The sequence below is a fragment of the Cydia splendana genome, chromosome 18 (assembly GCF_910591565.1).
Source record: "Cydia splendana chromosome 18, ilCydSple1.2, whole genome shotgun sequence".
Taxonomy (NCBI): Eukaryota; Metazoa; Arthropoda; class Insecta; order Lepidoptera; family Tortricidae; genus Cydia; species Cydia splendana.
The window spans coordinates 9,148,536-9,170,544 of NC_085977.1; the positions used below are offsets into that span (position 1 = coordinate 9,148,536).

At 35.9% G+C, this 22,009-nt stretch overlaps 2 protein-coding genes across 3 annotated transcripts in view; both read right to left on the minus strand.

Moving 5' to 3' along the window:
- Positions 1-22,009, minus strand: part of LOC134799545 (CAAX prenyl protease 2) — a 271,391-nt gene that overhangs the window by 218,550 nt on the left and 30,832 nt on the right. The gene's annotated exons all lie outside the window — the stretch shown is intronic.
- LOC134799527 (dolichyl-diphosphooligosaccharide--protein glycosyltransferase subunit STT3B) lies at positions 304-21,749 on the minus strand. Of its 2 annotated transcripts, XM_063771954.1 has the most exons (15): positions 21,447-21,749; positions 21,152-21,370; positions 20,708-20,951; positions 18,755-18,953; positions 16,439-16,610; positions 15,758-15,936; positions 15,071-15,255; positions 13,238-13,428; positions 10,100-10,202; positions 9,775-10,017; positions 9,593-9,690; positions 8,874-9,002; positions 8,463-8,547; positions 3,262-3,291; positions 304-2,426 (listed from the first exon to the last, which is right to left on the minus strand). In XM_063771954.1, the coding sequence occupies exons 1-15, from the start codon at positions 21,626-21,628 to the stop codon at positions 2,349-2,351; spliced, it is 2,337 nt and encodes a 778-aa protein (XP_063628024.1). In that variant the 5' UTR covers positions 21,629-21,749; the 3' UTR covers positions 304-2,348. The 2 variants fall into 2 exon arrangements, with proteins under 2 accessions (XP_063628024.1, XP_063628025.1); XM_063771955.1 differs by lacking the exon at positions 3,262-3,291.

Consider the following 22,009-nt stretch of genomic DNA (forward strand, 5'->3'; position numbering starts at 1 on the left):
AGGTGTCAAAAATTACTGGAAAAATTTTGTTTGGTTTGAATTAGCCATCAAAAAAATATCCGCAAAATTAATTGTATGGAAATTCGTGTTTCGTTGAAATTCTCCGAACAAAACGCCAATTTCATAGGTAATGACCTAATACTTTGGTAGACAACAAATAGTAACAACAGTTTTTGAATTAGAAAGTGTCAAGTTGGTGAAGTGCATATAACGCGACCTGAGTAGCGATAAGTACCGAAGTGAGGAGTAACCTGGCAAAACAAAAAAGCATCGTAATCAGGAATAAAACAAGTAGAACACTAATTATAATAAACACTAATTATAATGTAAACTATTTATCGATCATTATATAAATATTACAAATGGACGTTCTTAGTAATGACATACATAAATACATAATTTATTTTGAACTGCTGACGTTCTCACTATAGATCGTTAAGTTTTCAAAGCGTCCGATGTTACGTCTCGCTCGCACAGTATGTTTAAATAGGTGTTCCTAATATGTTTTAAATATCAACTCAAAATAAAATTACTTAATTCAAAGATCGTTAAATAGCCATGCGTCCGATCAAAGGGCGCCTACGACAACGAATTTGTTTCCATTCAATTGGTAAAATTTACGTCGGGTAATACGAGCAATTCGTGCCCCACTCGTATTAAACATCACTGTATGAGCGAGCCCCTGCCCGCAGAGCCGAGTGCCTTCTGTAGTTTATTAGAACTACTGATTATTACAACAAATAAGACTGATCTAAGGATATGTTCACACGTGCACTCGTCGGTTATTGTTAAGTTCACAGATCGGACGCGACACGATGTGATTTAGAGGATAAAATAAAAACAACACTTCAAACATATTCATACAATAGTCACCTAATAAATAAACATATAGCATTGGCTAATTTAACGTGTAAGCCCAAACCATGGCAGTAGGCCGAGTAAGTCGAGAGGGTCGAATATAATACTCAGAATGAGTATACACATACGCGCTTCGTGGTCTATTTCATTTATTTAAGATATCTGGAATATCTGGATTCCTCTTTTGCAATCCGTTGTACAGTCAGCTGCGGAGAAAAGGTACCCTCCCTGAATAAAAGTTTGTATGGAAAGGTGCTAAGGTAATAGTATTGCTGACTGTACAATTAATTTGGACAGAGGAAAAGAAAAGTTTATGTGAATAAAAAATGACACAAATCATTTCTGGTGTCCCACTCGAGTAAATGCAGCTTTAGCACCAAATGCTTTAGAAACTCAAACACATTATACCCATTGTTACCACATCGTGCCCTGAAAACGTGACATACGCACTCAGTGCCGAAATCAAATATTAACGAAGTATTAAAATATTAAGAAATATTTATCTAATGGACTAAGTAAATATATAATTGGTGTCAGTCAAACATTGGCTACACCAGTGGTAAGGTCTCGTGGCACACGCCGTAACCGGAATACATCTTACGAGGTGTCTTTGAGGTGTACACTGCGCGAGTACGATTACATTTTAGCAGATTAATTTTAAAATGTATGTATTTGTATGGGGTATTATCTATGGTGCTCCCACATTGGCTGTTATAAAATGTTAACAACAGTGCATGAGAGGGACAACATAATAAAACACCATGTTGTCCCTGTCACACAATGTTATATAACTTAACACTATATAACAGCCAATGTGAGAGCACCATTACATAATTATTCATCTCGCGTAGTAGGCCTCAAAACACCCTAACTCTAATAATGTCGCCCACGCAATCCGCATTACATAAGAAGGAACTATACTAACTAGCCCAGAATGATGCCTAAAAGTAATTCGAGTTAACATTAATCTTCAATGTTTTTCCTTCTAATCTCAGTAACAAAATTATTGAATCTCTATCTTGAATCTATCTCTCCTAAAATACAACTAGACCGTCGAACATTATACAATACATTACACGTTACATTATTGGTGAACATACTTATTGTCTTCGAAAACAAGGGAAGTAGATCAAAATAATTATTACATACATAATATTGTAATCGCAATGAGACAAATACGACCATACTTTCGAATTCACAAATCACATATATGACTTGAGATAGATTGATAACTAAACGGATTCTAAATCTATTAAATATAAATATGCAGAAACCGAGCAATCGAGAACTCCGTCATACGTTACCTTGTAAAACATTATTATGCATTAAAGCGTTTCAATGAAGGTGGTTTCGACATAAGGGCAATTCAAAGATCACTCGGTTCGTTCTGATACGTAAATATTGAAGTTAAAGGGATTGCAAGACGATATAGAGGTTGCAAGATTACCACTGATGCGGAGTCACGACCTCGTGTTGCGACGAGCGCCGCGTCACTCCAGCCGGCTTATCTTCTTGCCCTTCACGACCGTGGGCTTATTCTTTAGAAGACCTTTTCTTCTTCGTGAAGTCTGTAAGAAACCAAATGTACAGTCTTAATAACGCATAAGAATCAAACCCCTCCTACCCTTTGAATGCAAAATACAGAAAAAAAGCTTCTAATGACTCATCATGCAATGCGTTCAAGTGTTTATTATGAACAGTCACCGGCAAAAGTACACACATATCGCTGGCCCAATATTACAGGGTAACACTTTTGTGGAACTGAAATTTGAACATTGTCATAGTGACATTAAGTTGAATTTCAACTATGTATCTTGAAAATGTAACATAGAACCCTGTAATATTGGGCCAGCGATATGTTGTCAAGAGAGTAAGGCTTGTACATATGAATGCTTTACTACTTCTGCTGTTGACTGTTATATACAAGGTATACTCTGAAAGGATTGACTGGGTCGTATCTTATTTCATTGGAAAATCAAGATGCAGAAAACTCTCGAAAATATAACATGACTAAACTGAACAACAGTGCATAATAATAACATTTAAAATGAAGCGATATGCAACAAATAGTTGTGTGAATATCTAATTTATTCAATAAAGAAATATCAAGATGAAAGATGATGGTACATTCCTAAATCTAACACTTTATACCGATGTACAGTCGACGTCAAAGATATGTTTACACTTTTGCACCTTACTCCCTTGTAATAAGGCGAAAAATATAAACATATCTTTGACGTCGACTGTACAACAGACACAGTAAGCTTTCTATTTCTAAACCACAAATAAAATATCTAAAATCTTCAACAAAAAACAATAACGATTAAAATACAATACATGCACAATGGTACAACATCAGTAACAACACAACATGGACATCTAAAAAGTAGTACTATACGGTACCGTATCGGACTCTCCTACTGATAGCGGTTGCTATAACAATGGAAATCGAGCTCAGAATACAAATTAACACAACAAAATTATAGAATATGTGGCAAATTACTACCGGAAATAGTTCGACGAAAAGGGAACAATAGTCTGTTCGAGATCCTAAAAACGGTGAAAAATAGAGATAATACTCCTAAAAATACGTGTACCTCATTAGATTCGTCATGATGCCTAGAAAAATGTATCCGAAGCGTGTATTAGCACACAAAAAATATCAAAAGTTATAAGCAAAAAAAAAGCGGAAAAAAGGAGATATCTTTTATTTCCCCAATATCTCAAAAAATATTCATATTTAAGAAACGAAAATTAATATGATTAAAGAGGAGGATATTTCCAATAAAACATTCCATACTTGCAGAACTGTATCTCCATTATTTATACTTTTTATTCAACGCTGAACACAGCCCTCCGCGCTCCATTTTTGGGAAACGCGCGCGGCGTGAAAAAGCAGTTACGTAACATTAAATATAATTTTAAAGGTATTAAATAGTCATTGAAAAATTAAAAAAATATATATAGTGTATTTAAAACATGTCAACAAATGTACTTCTTGTAGAAATTTATCTTAAAATTATTTTTTCAACAAGTTAGGCAATTGTTAATTAGCAAAATTTTCTCAAACTTCCTTCTTTATTGAAAACGAAATAAAATGTATAAATAATAACTATCGTAAAATTTTGTCGCCTTCTAGAGCTCTTCTCATATACATGCTTAATAAGATTACGTTATAAAAGTTCTAAAAAAAATAATAGTTTGGTTATAATGTTGTTTTAAGTTTCACAATTTTACCGTGAATTTTCGATTTTTGTCAATTTTCTATGTTTTTCTAAAACTTATTTTAAGCAAAGTATTAACTTTATTAAAACTTTTATAACGTGATCTTATTAAGCATGTATATAAGAAGGATTCTTAAGATCGACACAATTTTACGATAATGATTTATAATTTTTTTTTCGTTTTCAATAAAGAAGGAAGTTCGATAAAATTTTGTTAATTAATAATTGCCTAACTTGTTGAAAAAATAACTTAAAGATAAATTTCTACAAGTAGCACATTTGTTGACATGTTTTTATTACACCATATTTTTTTCTAAATTTTCAATTAATATTTAATACCTTTAAAATTATATATACTTAATGTTACGTAATCGCTTTTACACACCACGCGCGTTTCCCGAAAATGAGGCGCGGAGGGCTGTGTTCAGCGTTGAATAAAAAGTATAAATAATGGAGATACAGTTCTGCAAGTATGGAATGTTTTATTGGAAATATCCTCCTCTTTTATAATATTAAGTTTGGTTTCTTAAATGTTAATACTTTTGAGATATATTTGAGAAATAAAAAATAACTACTTCCCCCCCCCCCCCCCCTTTTTTTGTTTATAACTTTTGATATTTTTTGTGTACTAATACACGCTTCGAATACATTTTTCTAGGCATCATGACGAATCTAATGAGGTATCACACGTATTTTTAGGAATATTATCTCTATTTTTCAACGTTTTCAGGATCTCTAACAGACTACAATATGTGACGTCCCACGGTCAAAGGTACCTTATGGCGGGTATGGAGTTATGCATACCCCAGTAATCTACAATAAATAAGCTATCGATAACACAAAAGATCAACCTTCTAGGTTGCGTAGTTACAGAGATATGATTTTTTGAAAATAATGTTGTGAAATGAGCAACTTTACGATAGAGAAGTTTTAAGTTTAGCCGCCTAAAAAACTATGTTCCTGAAGTAAGTTACATAGTTGACTACAAATAATAATACCTTATATATCTGAGATTAAAAAAATATTGCGACTTGTTCTGTAATGCAAATAGAAACTTTTGATATCGACTGATTTATGTGTATACTAACCAATCTCTTGAAAATAAAGTTTTATTTAATTTTCACGATTGATTGCAATGAGCTCTCAAGATTTAAATTTTATCTATTAGAAAACGACACTGACAGACAGTTTAAGCAAAAAACAATACCGATTTAGAGGTGAAAATGTATTTTCTGACTTTTTCATATAAAATCACAAAATTGAATATTTTTACTTTTAATGTGACACACAATCAATTTTTCTGAGCACATATGAAAGAAATTCTGTCATTCAAATGAAATAAATCCTAAAACCGCAACTAAATACTATATTAAACCCCTTATGCCACTTTAAACTTACATAACAATAACAGTATTTGCTCCATACATTTACGAAAAGGTACCTTATGGAAATAAATCTAATAATACATCACTACAAAATATCAATCATATTACAGTTTATCTTTTATGAATAGAAAATATTAATTTACATTAAACTGCCCCAAATTTAATTAGTTCTTCGTCATAATAATCTTAAAAAAGACCAATAATTTGTATGTAATGAAAAGGTACCTTGTGATTAAGTTACATGATGAGGCATGATGATGATGGAACAGTTAGGATAAACTAATAATATTTTGGGGTTAAGATGGTATAAATCGTCTATTTCCTATCAATAATTGTTGACCGAAGCGAAGCGAAGGTCTACGTTTTGACTCGGGCATTTTGCTTTCGTATGTCCGGATGTTCTCCTCTACAGGTCGCAATTCTTAACCGATTCTCGTGAAATTTTGTGACCGAATTTTATGACTAAATAAAATTTTTTTGTCAATCCGGTTTTTGGAAATTTTTAAAAATGGCGGAGTCGTGATACCTGGCGCCTAAACAAATAGTCGTATCGATATCATAAGACTTTTTTCTTTTTGAAACATGTTTACAGAGTTAATAGCAAAAAATGCAGAAAAAAATTATCGCTGGTTTAGGCGATATTTAGATATTTAATTTTAACTTATTTTAATTTGAGAAGGAGTAGCTAAATTTCGTCAACCCATCTAAGAACTATTTGGCTCAGTTTGTAAACGTTCGCTTTTTCTGTTTGCACAGAGGGTCTGGGTTCGATCCCCAGTAATTGTATGCTGGGATATTATAACTTTTTGTATTTTTTTACACATAAATTTCGTATTGTTTTTCTTTAATTTACTATACACCGTGTTTTTTAACCGTTAACTTCGGGGTATAGTTAAGTACGTTTATAAGAACTAAATGGCATAGTTAATTTTCAAAAAAAAAATTTTTTTTTGTTTTCTTTTTTGTTTTCTTTTTTGTTTAAAAAGTAATTAAATGTAGCATATAGCGTTGTTGTAACACGGGCATTACATTTAACTCAACCAAACAATTGAAATCTGTGACATATCAATGTCATTTCGTACATCAATCGACCGAGATTGTACTTAAGTTTAGTAGCAAATGTATGAACTCATTCTAAACACTAATCAATATGTAAGCCGGCCCTAAGGCAAGTGTACACGCTTGTAGAGGCCTTATAGTAAAAAAATAAATTATGGATTATCTCCGAAATGGACTTAATTAGAACATCGGTGTCTTTGAGAAAGTTACTTGATTTAAGCTCAGGAATGCACCCTTGAAATTAACGGAAATCAAAAAAAACACGGTGTATTTAAAGCTCTTAGCACCATGTTATTTCAAGCTCTGCTCGCGAGGTCTACAGCTCACAGAGCCACTAGTATATTTCGGTTGCTATTGAAGATAAGCGGCATTGAGGTTCAATGACCTCAGATATTCCATAAGGTAATGCGTCGGATATTGGCATTTTTCAGCACCAACCAATGGCTGATTTACTGCATGCGACCAAACCAAATGAAGATTATTCTAGTTAAGAAAGACTTGACGAGAGTAACTTTGGTATAATAGCAGGCTACTTGGATTTGTAATGTCGGTCGATGTACGGTTATAATATTTGCGAGGCGCCCCAACCAGAACTGAAATTATCAAATTAGTTTTGCAGAATGCTAATACAGTTCTCTACCAAACTTCTTTTCCCGTATTGACTAGTTTTTTTGGGAATTTTCAATCTTTTTTCCATAAGGTACCTTTTCTACTAAACTCTGAGACGACATTACTAGGCTTATAACTAACTTATAACAAAAATAAAAACAGGTAAACAAACGTTACGCATTAAGGTTTCAGATCACACAATAAAAAAAAATTGAGCATTTTTTCACCTCTTTACAAAACATTTCATATCTCCGAAACTAGAAACCCTCATAAGGTACCTTTTCCCGTGGAACGTCACATATGATGTCCATTAAACACTCAGTGACACCGACTATACACTGTGTGTGTCTGACCATGGGGCTTTAAATCCAGGGATCGATTCTACTCGCTAAACTGAGCTACTTTTACTATGGCACCAACCCCGAAATCCCGATTTTTTTTTTTTACTTTTTCATACATTTTGGCTGATTAGATGTCGACGTTTTCTATGAAAAAGCCAAAATTTTTTCCCCGATTTGAGGGTTGGTCCCATAGTAAAAGTAGCTTAGTTTAGCGAGTATAATCAAGCCCTGGATTTAAAGCCCCATGGTCAAACACACCATCTATATCGTCGGGTGACAAACAAAAGTCACTAAGTACCACCACAAGTTCATAGCCATAGCTATATTAGTACTAAAAGAAGGTCGATTTTTGTTTAATTTTTTTTTAGTAATTAGTGACTTTTGCTTGTCACCTGACGATATTAGAAGTCAGTTTATCAAAGTGTGTCGAATCCAAGGTCTACGGACAAATTGTGATACACAGTAGAAACTAGTGCGCGACCGAAGTTTCGGTTTCGGCAACTTCGGCATGGGTGTTTCGGCTGAAGGTTCGGTTTCGGACAAAAATATTGCCGAACCATTCGGCCGCAAACGAAACTGTATTTTAGGTACTGTCCGGACGAAGTTTCGGTTACGGCAGGTTTCGGCATAAAAATCATATTACGGCCGAAGGTTAGGTACCGGCCGAAACTAAAGCAAAACCGATGATTCGGTTTCGCAAAAATCCGATTTCGGTCGGACGCTAGCAGAAACACACTGCTACTTGCTTGTTGATTGTCAATCAACGACTAAAGGCTTCCACATCAAGTAATGGATAGGGACTCATAAGAAGGACTAACGTAAAATGAAGTTGTTCTAATGTAGGTAAATTACGCAGTTTTATAGTTACATCGGGTTAGCTATATTTGCTAATATCGTAGGAACAGCCTAGCTTAAAGTTCAAATTTGTGCTATAAAAATGGAAAAGAACGTATTTTTGAGGCAATATCTGTTTGAAATGAGCCTACCTTTTTGGACAAACCACTGGATGTAGAAATCGTCCTCTTCGCTAATGGCAGTCGCGGACGATTGAATTCGTCCGGTTTTTTAACCCTGGAGACAAACAGATACATTTGCTTAAAAAATAATCACATTGGCCGTAAGGGCAACATTATGATGAATACAATCAATGAATCTTTGATAATTAAGAAGTACAGTCAACTGTAAAAATATGGGTGCACAAATCACCTCAAAAATATGTCCCATAGCTCTTATGTCAGCGAATTAAGAACTATGGGACATATTTTTGAATAAATTGGCTACACCCATATTTTTAGTTGACTGTACCTTCAACCGGCGTGAATAGGGATAAAAACGGTGGATGCAATTTATTTCTTAAAAACGACTTAGATAAATTGTATTACGCAATGTGGGTATACCTGTATATCCTCACGAGCCAGTGCTCGGTGGTGTAGGCCTCCTCCAGGTAGGTCAGGCGGAAGCCGCGGTGGCCGGGCAGCGCGCCGCGCGTCCTGTCGTAGCCCGGCGGGCTTCCGCCGCTGTCGTATCTGACAAACGCCAACGCAAAAGGTTTTATATTCCTTACTCCCTTATTCATAAAACTTTACGGGACTGATTTAGATAAATTATGTTTTATCCCTTTCTTACAAATACACAAGTCAGATAAAGACAAACGATTCATAGCTAATTCAGGCAAGTAGGTATCGCGTTTATGAATAACGCCATTAATAGAGAGAAGGATTTTGACTCTATTGCTAGATCAATGAGGATCTTTAGCTTTTGGCCGCCACAATTTTATATAAAAAGCAATAGTACAGTCTATTAGAATGTATTAAGGTTCATTTTACGCTGTAACCTTTATTAATCTGCTATGGCCGATTGTATTAATCAAAGAGAGATTTTACTTTGTGCTCTAGAGGAAACCTACCTTTTTGTGCAGCCTACACACGATATAAAAACTAAGTTTACGAGTATAACAAGACAAAATAAATGTTGTCTTATTTGTGAATAAGACCAAAAATCGAACTCTTTCTGAATCTTAAAATCTGCTAAAAAAGTTCAAATATCGGGATTGACTTAGTTCTCAGTTCAGGCAGATAATTTTATAGCCAAGGATAATTTGAAAAAAAAAACTCACCTATAATATGATAACTTGTACATTAAACAATTTAACATCGTTTTCGATGCTTCAGAATCTATTCGGTATTCCCCTCTCTCTGTAAAATAGTCCGCTTCCTGAAAAATTAAAATCAAAATAAGAAACGCCTCAAATACGCCTTATATATAAACAAATAAGGTTGAAATTTAAGAGAAACGTACATGAATATCCTTAGGGTGCTCTCCTTCTGCGATCCTGACCATCCATATGAACTTGTTGATGTCATCGCCGGAGTAGCCGATAGCGCCGCCAAATATCACGAGAACGTAGTCTACATCCAACATGGTCATTATTTCGTAGGCGGCGCTTTCATTACTCGCCATGGCCTTGCCGACGAGCGCAATGTGGGAATTATTCCAAGTGTTGTTATCGACTAGAGTTGTTCTATTTCCCATTCCCGCTATCTGAAAATCGTAAATTATTATAAACCCTATTCTAAAGCAATAAAGTTGTATTTAAAGGATAAATAATTCAAGTAACAAATACCTGGTAACCATAATCCCACCAAGACATGACTCTCGCGTCTTCAGCAGTGTTCTGTGATAGCCAACCGTAAGCTTCGCGGAAATCATCCAGGATTTTGCGTGATCTAAAATAAAATAAAACAACTTAATAACAATGAATCGTTAATAATAATATAATATAATATAGCCTTTATTTCTCTTTTTAAATACATATTTACATTAAAAAGATATTTAATTTTACTTGTTTTATTTTTATTGAGGTGCCCAGTGTCGGGCAAAGGCCTCCTCCAGCTCCTTCCAGACTGTCCTGTCCTTAGCTTTGCTGGTCCAAGCATGTTCAGCCACTTTGACAATATCATCGACCCACCTTTGCTTCGGGCGGTGAGCTGCTCGCTTGTTTTCAAGTGGGTGCCAATGTAAAATTTTCTCACTCCATCTATTGTCGGTTGTTCTTACTATATGGCCCGCCCATCTCCATTTTAGCCTACATGCAAGTTCGGCAGCATCTGTTACTTTTGTTATTTTTCTAATATCACAGTTTCTTTTTCTGTCACGTTTTTTAATATTAAGCATACTTCTCTCTGTTGCTCTCTGGAAAACATTTATCTTTTGTATGATGTCTTTGGTAAGTGTCCAAGTTTGGCATCCATATAGTAATGTTGGGAGTACTATTGAGTCCATGGCTTTCCTTTTAAGGTGTATGGGGAGTTTTGACTTAAATATTGTTTTTAAGGACCAGTACTTACTCCATGCTAGTTTTATCCTTCGGTCAACTTCATTTGATGTTAGCTGAGTAAATGATATTATTTTTCCTAAATATATATATTGGTCCACATACTCTATTTGGCTCGATTCTGTTATAATAGGTATTTTTGCGCTGTTTGTCATGGCAAAGGTTTTTTGTCTATTTATCTGCAATCCACACAATTTGCTTTCTTTTTCCAATGTATTAAGCATGTAAACCAAATCCTCATGACTATTTGCAGTCAGAACTATATCATCAGCAAATCGGAGATTGCTTAGGTACTCGCCGTTGATTATCACCCCTTTGGTGTCCCAGTCTAACTTGCGAAATATTGATTCCAGAAGGGCTGTAAATAAATTTGGTGATATAGGGTCTCCCTGTTTCACTCCTCTGTGGATATGAAATGGTTCTCCTTTTTTATCCAGTTTGACAGCCGCCTTGCTATTTCTGTAGATTTCTTTTAATATATTTATGTATGTTGTTTGTACTCCCTGCTCTTCTAGCGCTTCCCATAACGGCTTGTGGTGTATAGAGTCAAATGCCTTGGAATAATCAATGAATGCTATATATAATGTTTTTCTATATTCGATATGCTTTTCAATGAGTTGGGTAAGGGTGAAGATGTGGTCAATAGTGGAGTAGTTTCGCCGAAATCCTGCTTGTTCTCTTGGTTGGTGGCTATCAAGCACTTGTGATATTCTTTTCAGTAATACTGTAGCAAATACCTTGTAAACAGTCTGTTGCAAGCTTATGGGTCTGTAATTTTCTATAGCAGTAGGGTCACCTTTTTTGTAGAGTAGAGTTATAATTGATGTTTCCCATTCTTTAGGAATTCTTTTCTGTGTCATAATTTGATTAAAGAGTTTGGTCAAGACTGGTGTGAGTGGATCTATAATTGCTTTTAGGATATCGTTTGTGATCCCATCGTCTCCGGACGTCTAACAATGAATCGTTAAAAAAGATTAATGTCAAAGACACTCAACGAAGCAACAGTCTGTTTTAGGCGAGCAAAACGACTGAATGCATCTATTTTCATAAATAACTTTGATGCACCGCCTATTTTAGCCAACCCTTTACCAGGCTAACAGTTCAAAAATGACAATCGAATGTCAGTTTTACTGATCGAAAATAGAACACATGTTTGATGTGCCGTATATGGAAAATGTATATCCCTTAGCCCGCAGTCGTATTATGGATGGATTTATCCGCGTGATAAAATTACCGTCACTTTTTAACACCGGGCGATTGAAAGTGACAGACGCGGTTTTATAACGCTGTCACGTAGACAAGAACGACCATCATATCTTTGTTGGTAAAGTCTATTTCAATAGAACTTGCTTACTATGTAAACAAACCGCCATGTTGAAATTGTCTCTGAATGATGAATTTACTAGTGATGGGCAAGACTCCTACTTACTACTTTACTGACGTCAAACCATATCGAATAATAAAATACCAAAAGTAAAAAACAAGCAGTTACTTATTTTTAATTTGTTTAATCACGATCAGAAGACAAATTAGTACTTAAGAATGATATATTGATGTATTTTATAACCGCGGCGGTAGGTACAGAGCGTGGGTTGGGTAGTGTGTAGCGGCTTTATATCACAAACTTTAGTCACAACACTACCCATCATAGACAATTGTAGAATTTAAAAGAAACAAAACCATCATTCCATCAGGTCCTAATAACCCAACTTATGAACCCATGTTAAACTTTTAATTAAATATCCAAGATACAGTTTTATATTTATGTTTTTTACGGAACGGACCGTTTCAATAGTGTATATGTGTATGGTTTCAATGGTATTTGACGAGGTGGTGTGAAAATTCAAAGAGAAACAGTGATAAAACAAAGTTACGTTGTTTGTTTACATAGTTAGCAAGTTCTATTGAAATAGACTTTAAAGGGTTAAGGATTGATGATCAGTCAATCGATAGTACAAACAGCAACACTCTTAACTGTCCATCGGTGGACCTTATTACAAAAGGCATAAGGTCCACCGATGTACAGTTAACAGTGTGGGCGATGGTACAACAGACAGTAAGAAGTTGTTTATTGTTTAAACTGTGTACCCGTCCTTTTATAACTAACACGGGACTTAATCGCGTAAAACTTACGGTTATTTATGGCCTGACGTTTCGAACGTGACGTTACGTTCGTGGTCACAGGCTGACTGGCGAGGAATTGTATCAACATTGCAACAACAACACTTGTACGCTAGGGTTGTCACTTTGCCTACACACAACACTCACGACATCCGATGGTATGTGATGGGATGTTTTTTCACCCTTACATTTGCTAATCAATGGATTCCACGAAGACGATATCCCCTGTCCCTCATTCTTAAGTCCCGTGTTAGTTATAAAAGTATGAGTGAAAATCTTGTTAGTTTAAATCAATATATTGTATACCCGTCGTTCCCGTAGCTGGCCAGCACGATGCTCGGGCTGGAGTAGGCGTTGGAGGTGGCCCAGGTGCAGTGCACGGAGAACAGCATGAGCAGGATCATGAACGCGATCAGCGTGCCGGAGCGCACGTTCATGCCGAGCCCCGAGTCCGCCGGGGGGGTCGGCTCCAGCGTACGCTTCTTCAGCTTGCCCGCCTGCTCACACAATTACTACATTAGAATAACCCCGTAAAACTGTTTAACTAATATACTCTGTCAAGTGACTTCCGTCAGTAGAAAAGAGCGAGTGGATGAGATTGGCTCGGGATAAGTGGCGTACTCGAAGAGAGGCCTATGCTCAGCAGTGGGCGATAAAAGGCTGATATGATGATGATGATGATGATGATGATGATGATGATGTAGGCGCGAAGCGTTATCGTCCCAAAGAAAATTTGAATTTCACGCCTTTTTTACTGACAAACTTGTTTGACCAGCTATAATATCAAATACAGTAAAACCGCGAACGAACAGATAGACGGACGTGTCGAAGCTATGAGGATTAGCTATGAACTATATGAAGCTAACTAAAAAGCTATAACAACTACTTGTTAACCAAGAAACATAAAGGCGGTGTTAAATAAGATGACGTATTGAAAGCTATAACCAGATAACATCAAGAAAGAGTTTGTACGAAAAATAAAGAGTATAGAAGCTTCAGCACGGCACCGTACGGAAAATACATATTTCACTTCATTTCTTTAAACTATAAAAGTTAAAGCGCTTAATCATGGGAATAAAAGCAAGCGCGCCATCAATACCGTTTAACATATAATATGTGGCATACGGAACATATTTGCAATCACACACTATCAGAAAAACAGAAAAATGATTGATATTGTAATAAAACACCATAATGTACTGTAATATCAGGAAAATGATCTTGTAATTTGATTTACTCCATGACTATAAGTACTTAAACATGCTTATTAGTTTCTCATAAACTAGGCCAACTACATGCATTTCAACAAACAGACCATGAATATTGAATTACTGCATTATGTATAATATGTTAGAAATTGAAACCTTATTTCAACAAGAACATGGTGTACTTTTCAATATTAAAACCCTTGACAGCAATTTTTATGCTCAACTTTAGCTATCGATTGAATATTTATTGGCAAATTAACATAACCTACCATGTCAAAAAATAATAAAAGTTATGTTATATTATATTTCATATACATAATTGTAAAAAACATGTGTTGTATATTAGAATCACCTAGTATTACAAAACTCGTACATTCATTGTTTGTGTTTTCACATTCCATCGTTTTTTCACGGAAAGGTACATACGTAAGTACTGAGGTTGACTGAAGTAGCACGACAAATACGAACGTTTCCGGGAAAAAACGAATTATGCACTACATCTGTACAGTGTGCAATTCTAATTTTGCACGCTTATGGACGAATTTGCAAAATCAAATCTTTTTAATTAACATCAAACGAAAGTGTTTGCAACTTTGCATCTCTATAGCTCCAACTTCGACGTCACTTACCCCGGCGACTCACGACTTTTCCAAGCAGTGGGAAAGTGCCATACTTTAAGGGAGGAAAACATGATTCACGATCTACTGTCCATGTATTTTTTTGTGTTTTCGACATTTAGAGACTATCCATCTCTAATAAAGTATCTAATATTTCATTGATTCCATATTGGTCATTGTTTTTTGTAGTTTTGGTTATTTTTAAAATTTGACATGTAAAAGTGACCCCATGGCCTATTTGCTCAATAAATGTTTGTTTGTTTGTTCTCATGACCTATTACAAAAGCGCAATAGCGTTCTAAACACAAACATACCTTATCATAGAGGTTCTTCTCATCCGAGTCGGAGGGCGCGACGGGCAGCTCATCCTCACGTAACACGAGGTCCAGTAGTATGGAGAACGCGATGCCGGCCAGCACGCACACGACCGGCGTCAGGGTCAACATCAGTCGCACCATCACACCCGCGAAGTATACGGCGCTAAGGGCGTACAGCGCCACTGGAAATTAACAATAACTTTAAAAACATTGTATGTTTCTCAAAAAGGTAGTTTAATCACTGGAAAACTTATAAAAGTGATTTCTGAATTCAAAGTTAGGAAAATGATGAGTAGCAAAGGTGTGTTAACAATTGGGATAAAAGATCACTTCCAACAAATGTTTTAAGTTGATACTCACCATGATTAACTCAACTTATTATAAATATAATTAAATGTTATTAAAATAGTAGGTTGAGGTAATGAAATGGCGATTCGTTACATACTGTGAAAGAGACTGATTGAAAACCAGTTGATTGAGTAATAAATTAAACTGTAAAATCTAATTATTTTCTCATTCCTAAAGTTGAAGTTTTGTAAGATAAATCTAGACTGACTTCTCAGTGACAATGTGTGGATAAACGTCATATTTTATAGGAATTTGCCATTTATGGTAGCACTTCCACATTCTGTCAATTAAGTCTGTTCAGAATTAGCTTGTTCTGACTATCAATAATTTACTCACCAAACACTCTCTCATCGTTGACATTCTTGATGCAATACCACAGGCCCACAGGGAATGTGCAGACCAGCACGTGGAGGTCGAAGAAGAATGAGGACCAAGTGGTCGGCTGGTGCTCGGACACGGACGCGATGATCGGGATGTGGATCTTGGCGTAGCCTGTGTCCCATAGCGAGTAGAACCTGCATTAAAAAAACATGTTAAATTCAATATATGATATCAAGAATTATACAGGGTGGCTAAAAAATAACTGCATTCCCGTTGCCAGGGAGGTTTTGGGATTATACTGAGCAACTTTTACTATGGGATTAACCCCGAAATCGCGAAAAAAAAATTACCCTCCCTTAGAATATGGACCACCCAAAACGTATGAAACAGCCAAATTTTTTGGTTGGTCCCATAGTAAAAGTTGCTCAGTATAATCCCAAAACCTCCCTGGCAAAGGGAATGCAGTTACTTTTTAGCCACCCTGTATAAAATGTTTCTGATTTGGACCTATCTTGACCATTCAGTGCGATGAAACATGTGACTTAAAATAAAAAGCTGTTTGACCTATTAGTATTGTGTTAAGTACTTAAATAATTAAGTATTTACAAGACTGAGTCCTTAGAACAACCGTTACTACACAGCAATACCTACCGTCTAGGTCAAGTGATAGGACTCTACAACTTAAGGGAATCTTACCGTCCACTCCACGGAGCGATAACGCCCATGTAGGTCAACGCCACCACGGCCAAGAACACTAGCGCGGCGGCGACCAGTCCACCGACTATCAGCAGCTGCTTAAACTGGCCCTTGGGACTCAGCAGGTGCAGGTATTTGAGGGCGCCGACCGCCATCATGAGGGCGAACACACCTACAATATAACAGCTATTATAGCCGAAAGGTGTCGTGTTTCGGAGGTTCCGGGGCAAACTGCCTAATCCGACACAAGACCAGACGATGCAACGGAGCCACGCCGTTTTATCGCCTAAATAGTGTTTAGTTTTAAGTTTATAAAATACATATGTATGTTAGTCAGTAAGGTATTTGTAATATAGGCCTTGTTGCCTGATTTAAATTTCTAAATAAAAATAAATAAATAGCAACAGGTGGGACGGTGTTATAGCGATTTTGTGCGCGCGTTGCGAGGTGCCCTCATTCTGGACTGACATATTCAATTACATACTTCCAATTGATCTAAGACATTGATGCTCCCAATTTCTGGCATTGGTCAAAAATAAATATATTATTCGTATTACGGACAGTTTATTCAGGCAAACGAGCATACGAATCGCCTGATGGTAAACGATTTCCGTCGCCTATGCTGGTCACCCGCAACACCAGAGGGGTGACCGGCCTTTAAGATAGCCTAGCCTAGAAGACCGGGAGTACGCTCTTTTGTCCTAAAAGAAGTGTAATATTCAACTGTTAACTGTCAATTTTTGTACCAAATGAAAGTTAGTAAATTTTCGAAATCATCGCGTACCCGGGAATGGTACCTAAGCCATTGGTAATAGCAGGGGTGCGAAACTCCTGACTTCGGTCAAACTCGGCTCCGCTCGGCTCAGCATTGCTCCGAGCAATTATTAGGGTTGGCACCACTTGACTTCCTTTTGCGTGCACGACCACAGATAAGATAATCACTTGATTTTTGACAACCCTAAATAGCCGAAAGGGATAGTGCCATATATTAGAAAGGGATAGCACGATTCGACCCTGAACCGCTGTCAAACTTCGTTTTTGTAGGAAGTTTCCTTTCTGTACGGTAGTACTATTAATTATTCTGTGGTAATAGTGATCCAAAAGACTCGAGCCTTTTAGTTCTTTTTTTAGGGCCTAAAGGCTTTTAGCCTTTTAGGCGTCGAGAGATGAGGCGAGACCTAAAAAAGAGCTAAAAGGCTCAAGTCTTTTGGATCACTAATTGGTAAGGTTTAACTTCCGGGGAATTTCCGTCCCTGATTGAAAAACCTGTTGGTGACGGAAGTTTGGCCATCCGAAACATTATTACATATTACTTTTTTTTTGGATAAATAGTTTTTGTAAAACGAGGGGAGGCCTTTGCCCAGCAGTGGGACACCAAAGTAGGCTTGAAAAAAAAAGGTTTTGTAATATAACTTATTAAAAAAATAATTTTATACATACTCATATTTGTACAATATAAAGAATAGTGCAAATAATCATTTTATCTATTTGAAATCGGGCCAATTTAATGCTTTACTCATAGTAATTTCAGTTAGGTATTCAACATCAACACGCATTTTACCGCTAACATTATTATGTTTAATACTGTGTAATAGCAGAATGTTCAAGGCCGTAAAACAATAAGCATGTTCAATAGTAAAACAGATGGTTGTGTATGTAGATGAGTTGCTTATGCTGTAACAAGCATTTATGGCAGCCAATTTCACATAACGCACATACAATGCGGTGATAAGGATAAAATGGTAGTTTGAACAACCATTAAATCTATGGGACCTTATCATACCATATCTAGCCGCAATATGTACATGCAAACTTTTTCCTGTTGTTTTAAAGCCATAAGAATAATTTCAAAACTCGATTAGTTTTTGGTTTCACGTAAATAGAACCCTAGTTTAATTTATATTCCAACAGTTCACTAACATGCTATTATCAGTACAGTTAACCCTTACTTCAACAATGTACCAAACTCTTGCCATAACTGAATCTTGACCCTCTTTTTGTACTTTTTCCAAACCAGAATCATTACTACAATGCCCAGGACCAGAGTCAGTGGAGGAATATGATTCGAGCCCTACACCTCAACAGAGGGCCAATAGCCTTGTAAGACCCAAGTAAATTTTTGCGCTATTGAATTTGGAACTTTCTTTTATTTCTATAAGAGTTCATATCCCGAATTAATGTGTACTTGTACAAGTACGCGGGGACTTACGAGGATAGAATGAAAATAAGAATCATTACTACTATTGATAGCCAATGAGGTTTTAACTCATGGTTTTCCATGTATTCTATTGATTTAAGGTTTAACAGAAGTCTTACCTGAAGCAGCCATATGTTCACTAGTCCGTATGGGCTGGAAACCAACAAACGGGATCTGCATTGACATCAGCAGGCCTACTATGTAGAAGACAGAGTAGCTGACAAACAGCCTCTGTGAGAACCGGCCCATGATGAGCAGCACAAACACATGCAGGGGAATCAGGTTGATGATGAACACATAGCCACCCCATGCTGATACCTGAAATAAAATGCTTAATGTATACTCATGTGACTTTTTTGATTAAGGGCGTCTGCTAGTTAGCTCGGGGGCATGGAGCAATTGGAGCAGGTGAGCGGGATAAGGAAAATAGTATGAGAGCTACTAACTGACGCAGACGGTGGATTCTATCTACAATTCCACCGCGCGCGTGCGCCTGCTTTGTGGGGTGTCAGCTAGCGGACGCCCTAAATCCAAAAAGTTATTGTGATATATTGTATGTCTTTCTTTCAAGACTCTTGGAGCATGTTACATGGGAACATTTCTTTATAGTCACTGGCACAAGTATCACAGGGCCTTAAGAATGTTTTATACTTTTGGTGAATAGTATTGTACTCATATTTGTTTTAATATTTGTATGAAGACACAGTGTGTTAATTTTATAACTTGCTTATTGTAATAAGAGAAAATAAGATGAAGTATTATCTTGAATAAATATGTGATAAGATCTATAAGAACTTAACACAAGTGTTTATATGATAACAAAACACATAAAAATACTTAAACATACCGTTTTTGATTAGTGTTTTTTGCTCCTTTTGTGAAATTGAATGTGTAAAAAACATATGTTGAAATTAACTCACATTTATAGATGGGTCTATCCCGAATTTATTTTATAACCTTTATTTACAGACGTTACGACACAGGTTTCACAGGTGTCGAAACGACGGTAAATAAAGGTAATAAAATAAATTTGCGATAGACCTGTCTATACACGGTGTAACATGAGGAAACCGAATAATTTTAACCACGCATTTCTGAGGTTAAAAGAAGGAAAAAATGTAATATGAGTATAGGTCAATTTGGCCAAAAAAAAAATTTTTTTGTTTGTTTTGTTTTTTCAATTTTTTGAATGTATTTGTAAATAAAAAATAAATGTTATTGGTAAACTTGTCACTTAAAATTGATTTATACAATTTTTTTCGTAATACCTACTTTTTGCAAAGTGTTACTTGTCACTTTTTGACATCTATCAATAAGGATATTTAGACTACGTCCCATAGCAGCAACATCACCATCAAAAAGGCCTTGTACACTTTGTAACAATAAAAACTTGTTTTTTTTTTAATTAATATTATCTCTGAAACTAGTCGAATATCAAAAAAGTTTATAGGATATTTTTGTCTCTAAATATGATCAGGAATATGCTGTTAAAATTATTCGATTTCCTCGTGTTACACCGTGTATATGTGAGTTAATATGTGTTCAAAACACGAAAGTGTTAAATATTATATATGTTTAAAAAATATATATATTCTAAGTGAATTTTACAAATTCTTATGAGAATAAAGAATCTTCAAAGTAATGACATACAACAATATTGTGTCATTAATATTTACTTGATGTTCAATTACCAATAAAATTACAAAATTTAATCAAGGTATCATGTAAACTGCATGTGTCATCCCCAAGTTGCCCCCACACTAGTCAGCTCTAGCTCAGTATTTGATTGGTTAATTGGTTCCTCTTACATGTCTTCCAATTTACATGTCTCAATTGGAGTATTGAGAATCAAATAGGTCTTAACTCTCATTGGACTCTAGTAGGAAGGTCCAAAATTATGAATTTAGTGGAAGTATTATGTGTTGAGTTGATGCCCTTGTTGGTCTTCTTGATTAGACCAATTAGAAAAATAAATTAAAGGTTAATTAGGAATTATAATTAATTAATAAGTTAGTTAGTTAATAATGCTAGTATAAACAACATTTTTCATAAATTAATATGACCCAACTTACCATGTAAAAGTAAGAAATAGCAGTGCAGATAGACCAGAAAATGGAACCACTCTTCACACTCTTCAGCCAAAGATAGTAAGTGAACTGCAGAGCAAAAATTGCAATTCCCTCATTGTCGTAACTGCCAGCTACGGACCGGCTGCTGTAGCCAGGGATGATAGCAATGAAGCAGGCTGCAAAAAGACCGGCTCCGCGGGACCATAGCTCAGATGTTAGCAGATATGTTGCTATGGCTGTCAGGCCACTGTTGAAAATAATTTACTGTATATAATTAAAGCAATAAATAGAATATTGACAATATAATTAATTCAATGAGAGTTACATGTTTTTGTATGCTAAATAGCTATATAACATTTCTAATTGGAAAATCATTTAATTTTGTTTAACAAAAAATAAAAGGAAATTAGAAATAGAAAGATTAACATAAATAATAAGAAAACATACCTGAAAACCGGAGCTAGAAACACACAAATATCTCTTATATGAATGGGGATATTCAATGTGTGAAGGATCCAGTGTATGGTCCCTGAAGTGATCATAAGGCCCGGGTACACGGTACCGCCCACAATGCGCCCCAAGGGGTACCATGCTCGCTCGTCAAACCAATTCAAAAAGTTGTAAAACCCGTGCTGTACCATATAAGCGGTAGATCGGTAGTTGAACCTAGAACACATACATCGTTTAGAACGGAGGGGGCGAGACACAGAATAGGTTACAAATCAAATTAACTCTATCTTACCATGGGTCAAACTCGTGAATAATACTTTCAAACCGTATAACAGCGAAAAGCCGAGAAGCAAACCCGGCCAACCAAGCCAACGTGAGAACCGTAACAGTGATAAGAGTACTGAAGCCGGTCGTATTATTAAACAACCCCTTGTTGGGGCCATTGGCCGGCTTCACGGAGCTTACGGCCGGCATCTTCTTATCGTAAAACACCGCAAACTATTATAGAAATGTTTTTTCATACATTAGTTCCAGCAATTCGATTTTGTGAAAAATTGACTTTCAGCCGACTGACACGACACGTCTCTCTTTAAAAAGTTGCCAGAATTAAAAAAACTATGGATGCGTTCAGTTCAGAAGGCCAAGTTATATTCGTAAAATTATATGTGGCCAAGTTTTGTGGAAAACCCCTGTAAAAAACGCCTAATAGATATATTAGAGTTTAAAGAAAGCTTTATTAAAAAAAACTGTGTGTGTCAACAAGGCTTAAATGAAACCTAGAGCTAGGAGTGAATCTTTTTTTGATTATGGGTTCTGTACAAATTAAGTCATACTAATTTATTAACATTATTTTAA

What these genes read in the sequence shown, in the direction of transcription:
- LOC134799527 (XM_063771954.1), bottom strand. Translation starts at nt 21,628, where the DNA reads ATGCCGGCCGTAAGCTCCGTGAAGCCGGCCAATGGCCCCAACAAGGGG. An exon ending in GGTGGGATTATGGTTACCAG is followed by an intron (nt 10,018 to 10,099) that starts GTATTTGTTACT and finishes TACGATTTTCAG; the next exon opens with ATAGCGGGAATGGGAAATAG. An exon ending in TGGCTCGTGAGGATATACAG is followed by an intron (nt 8,548 to 8,873) that starts GTATACCCACAT and finishes GTTTGTCTCCAG; the next exon opens with GGTTAAAAAACCGGACGAAT.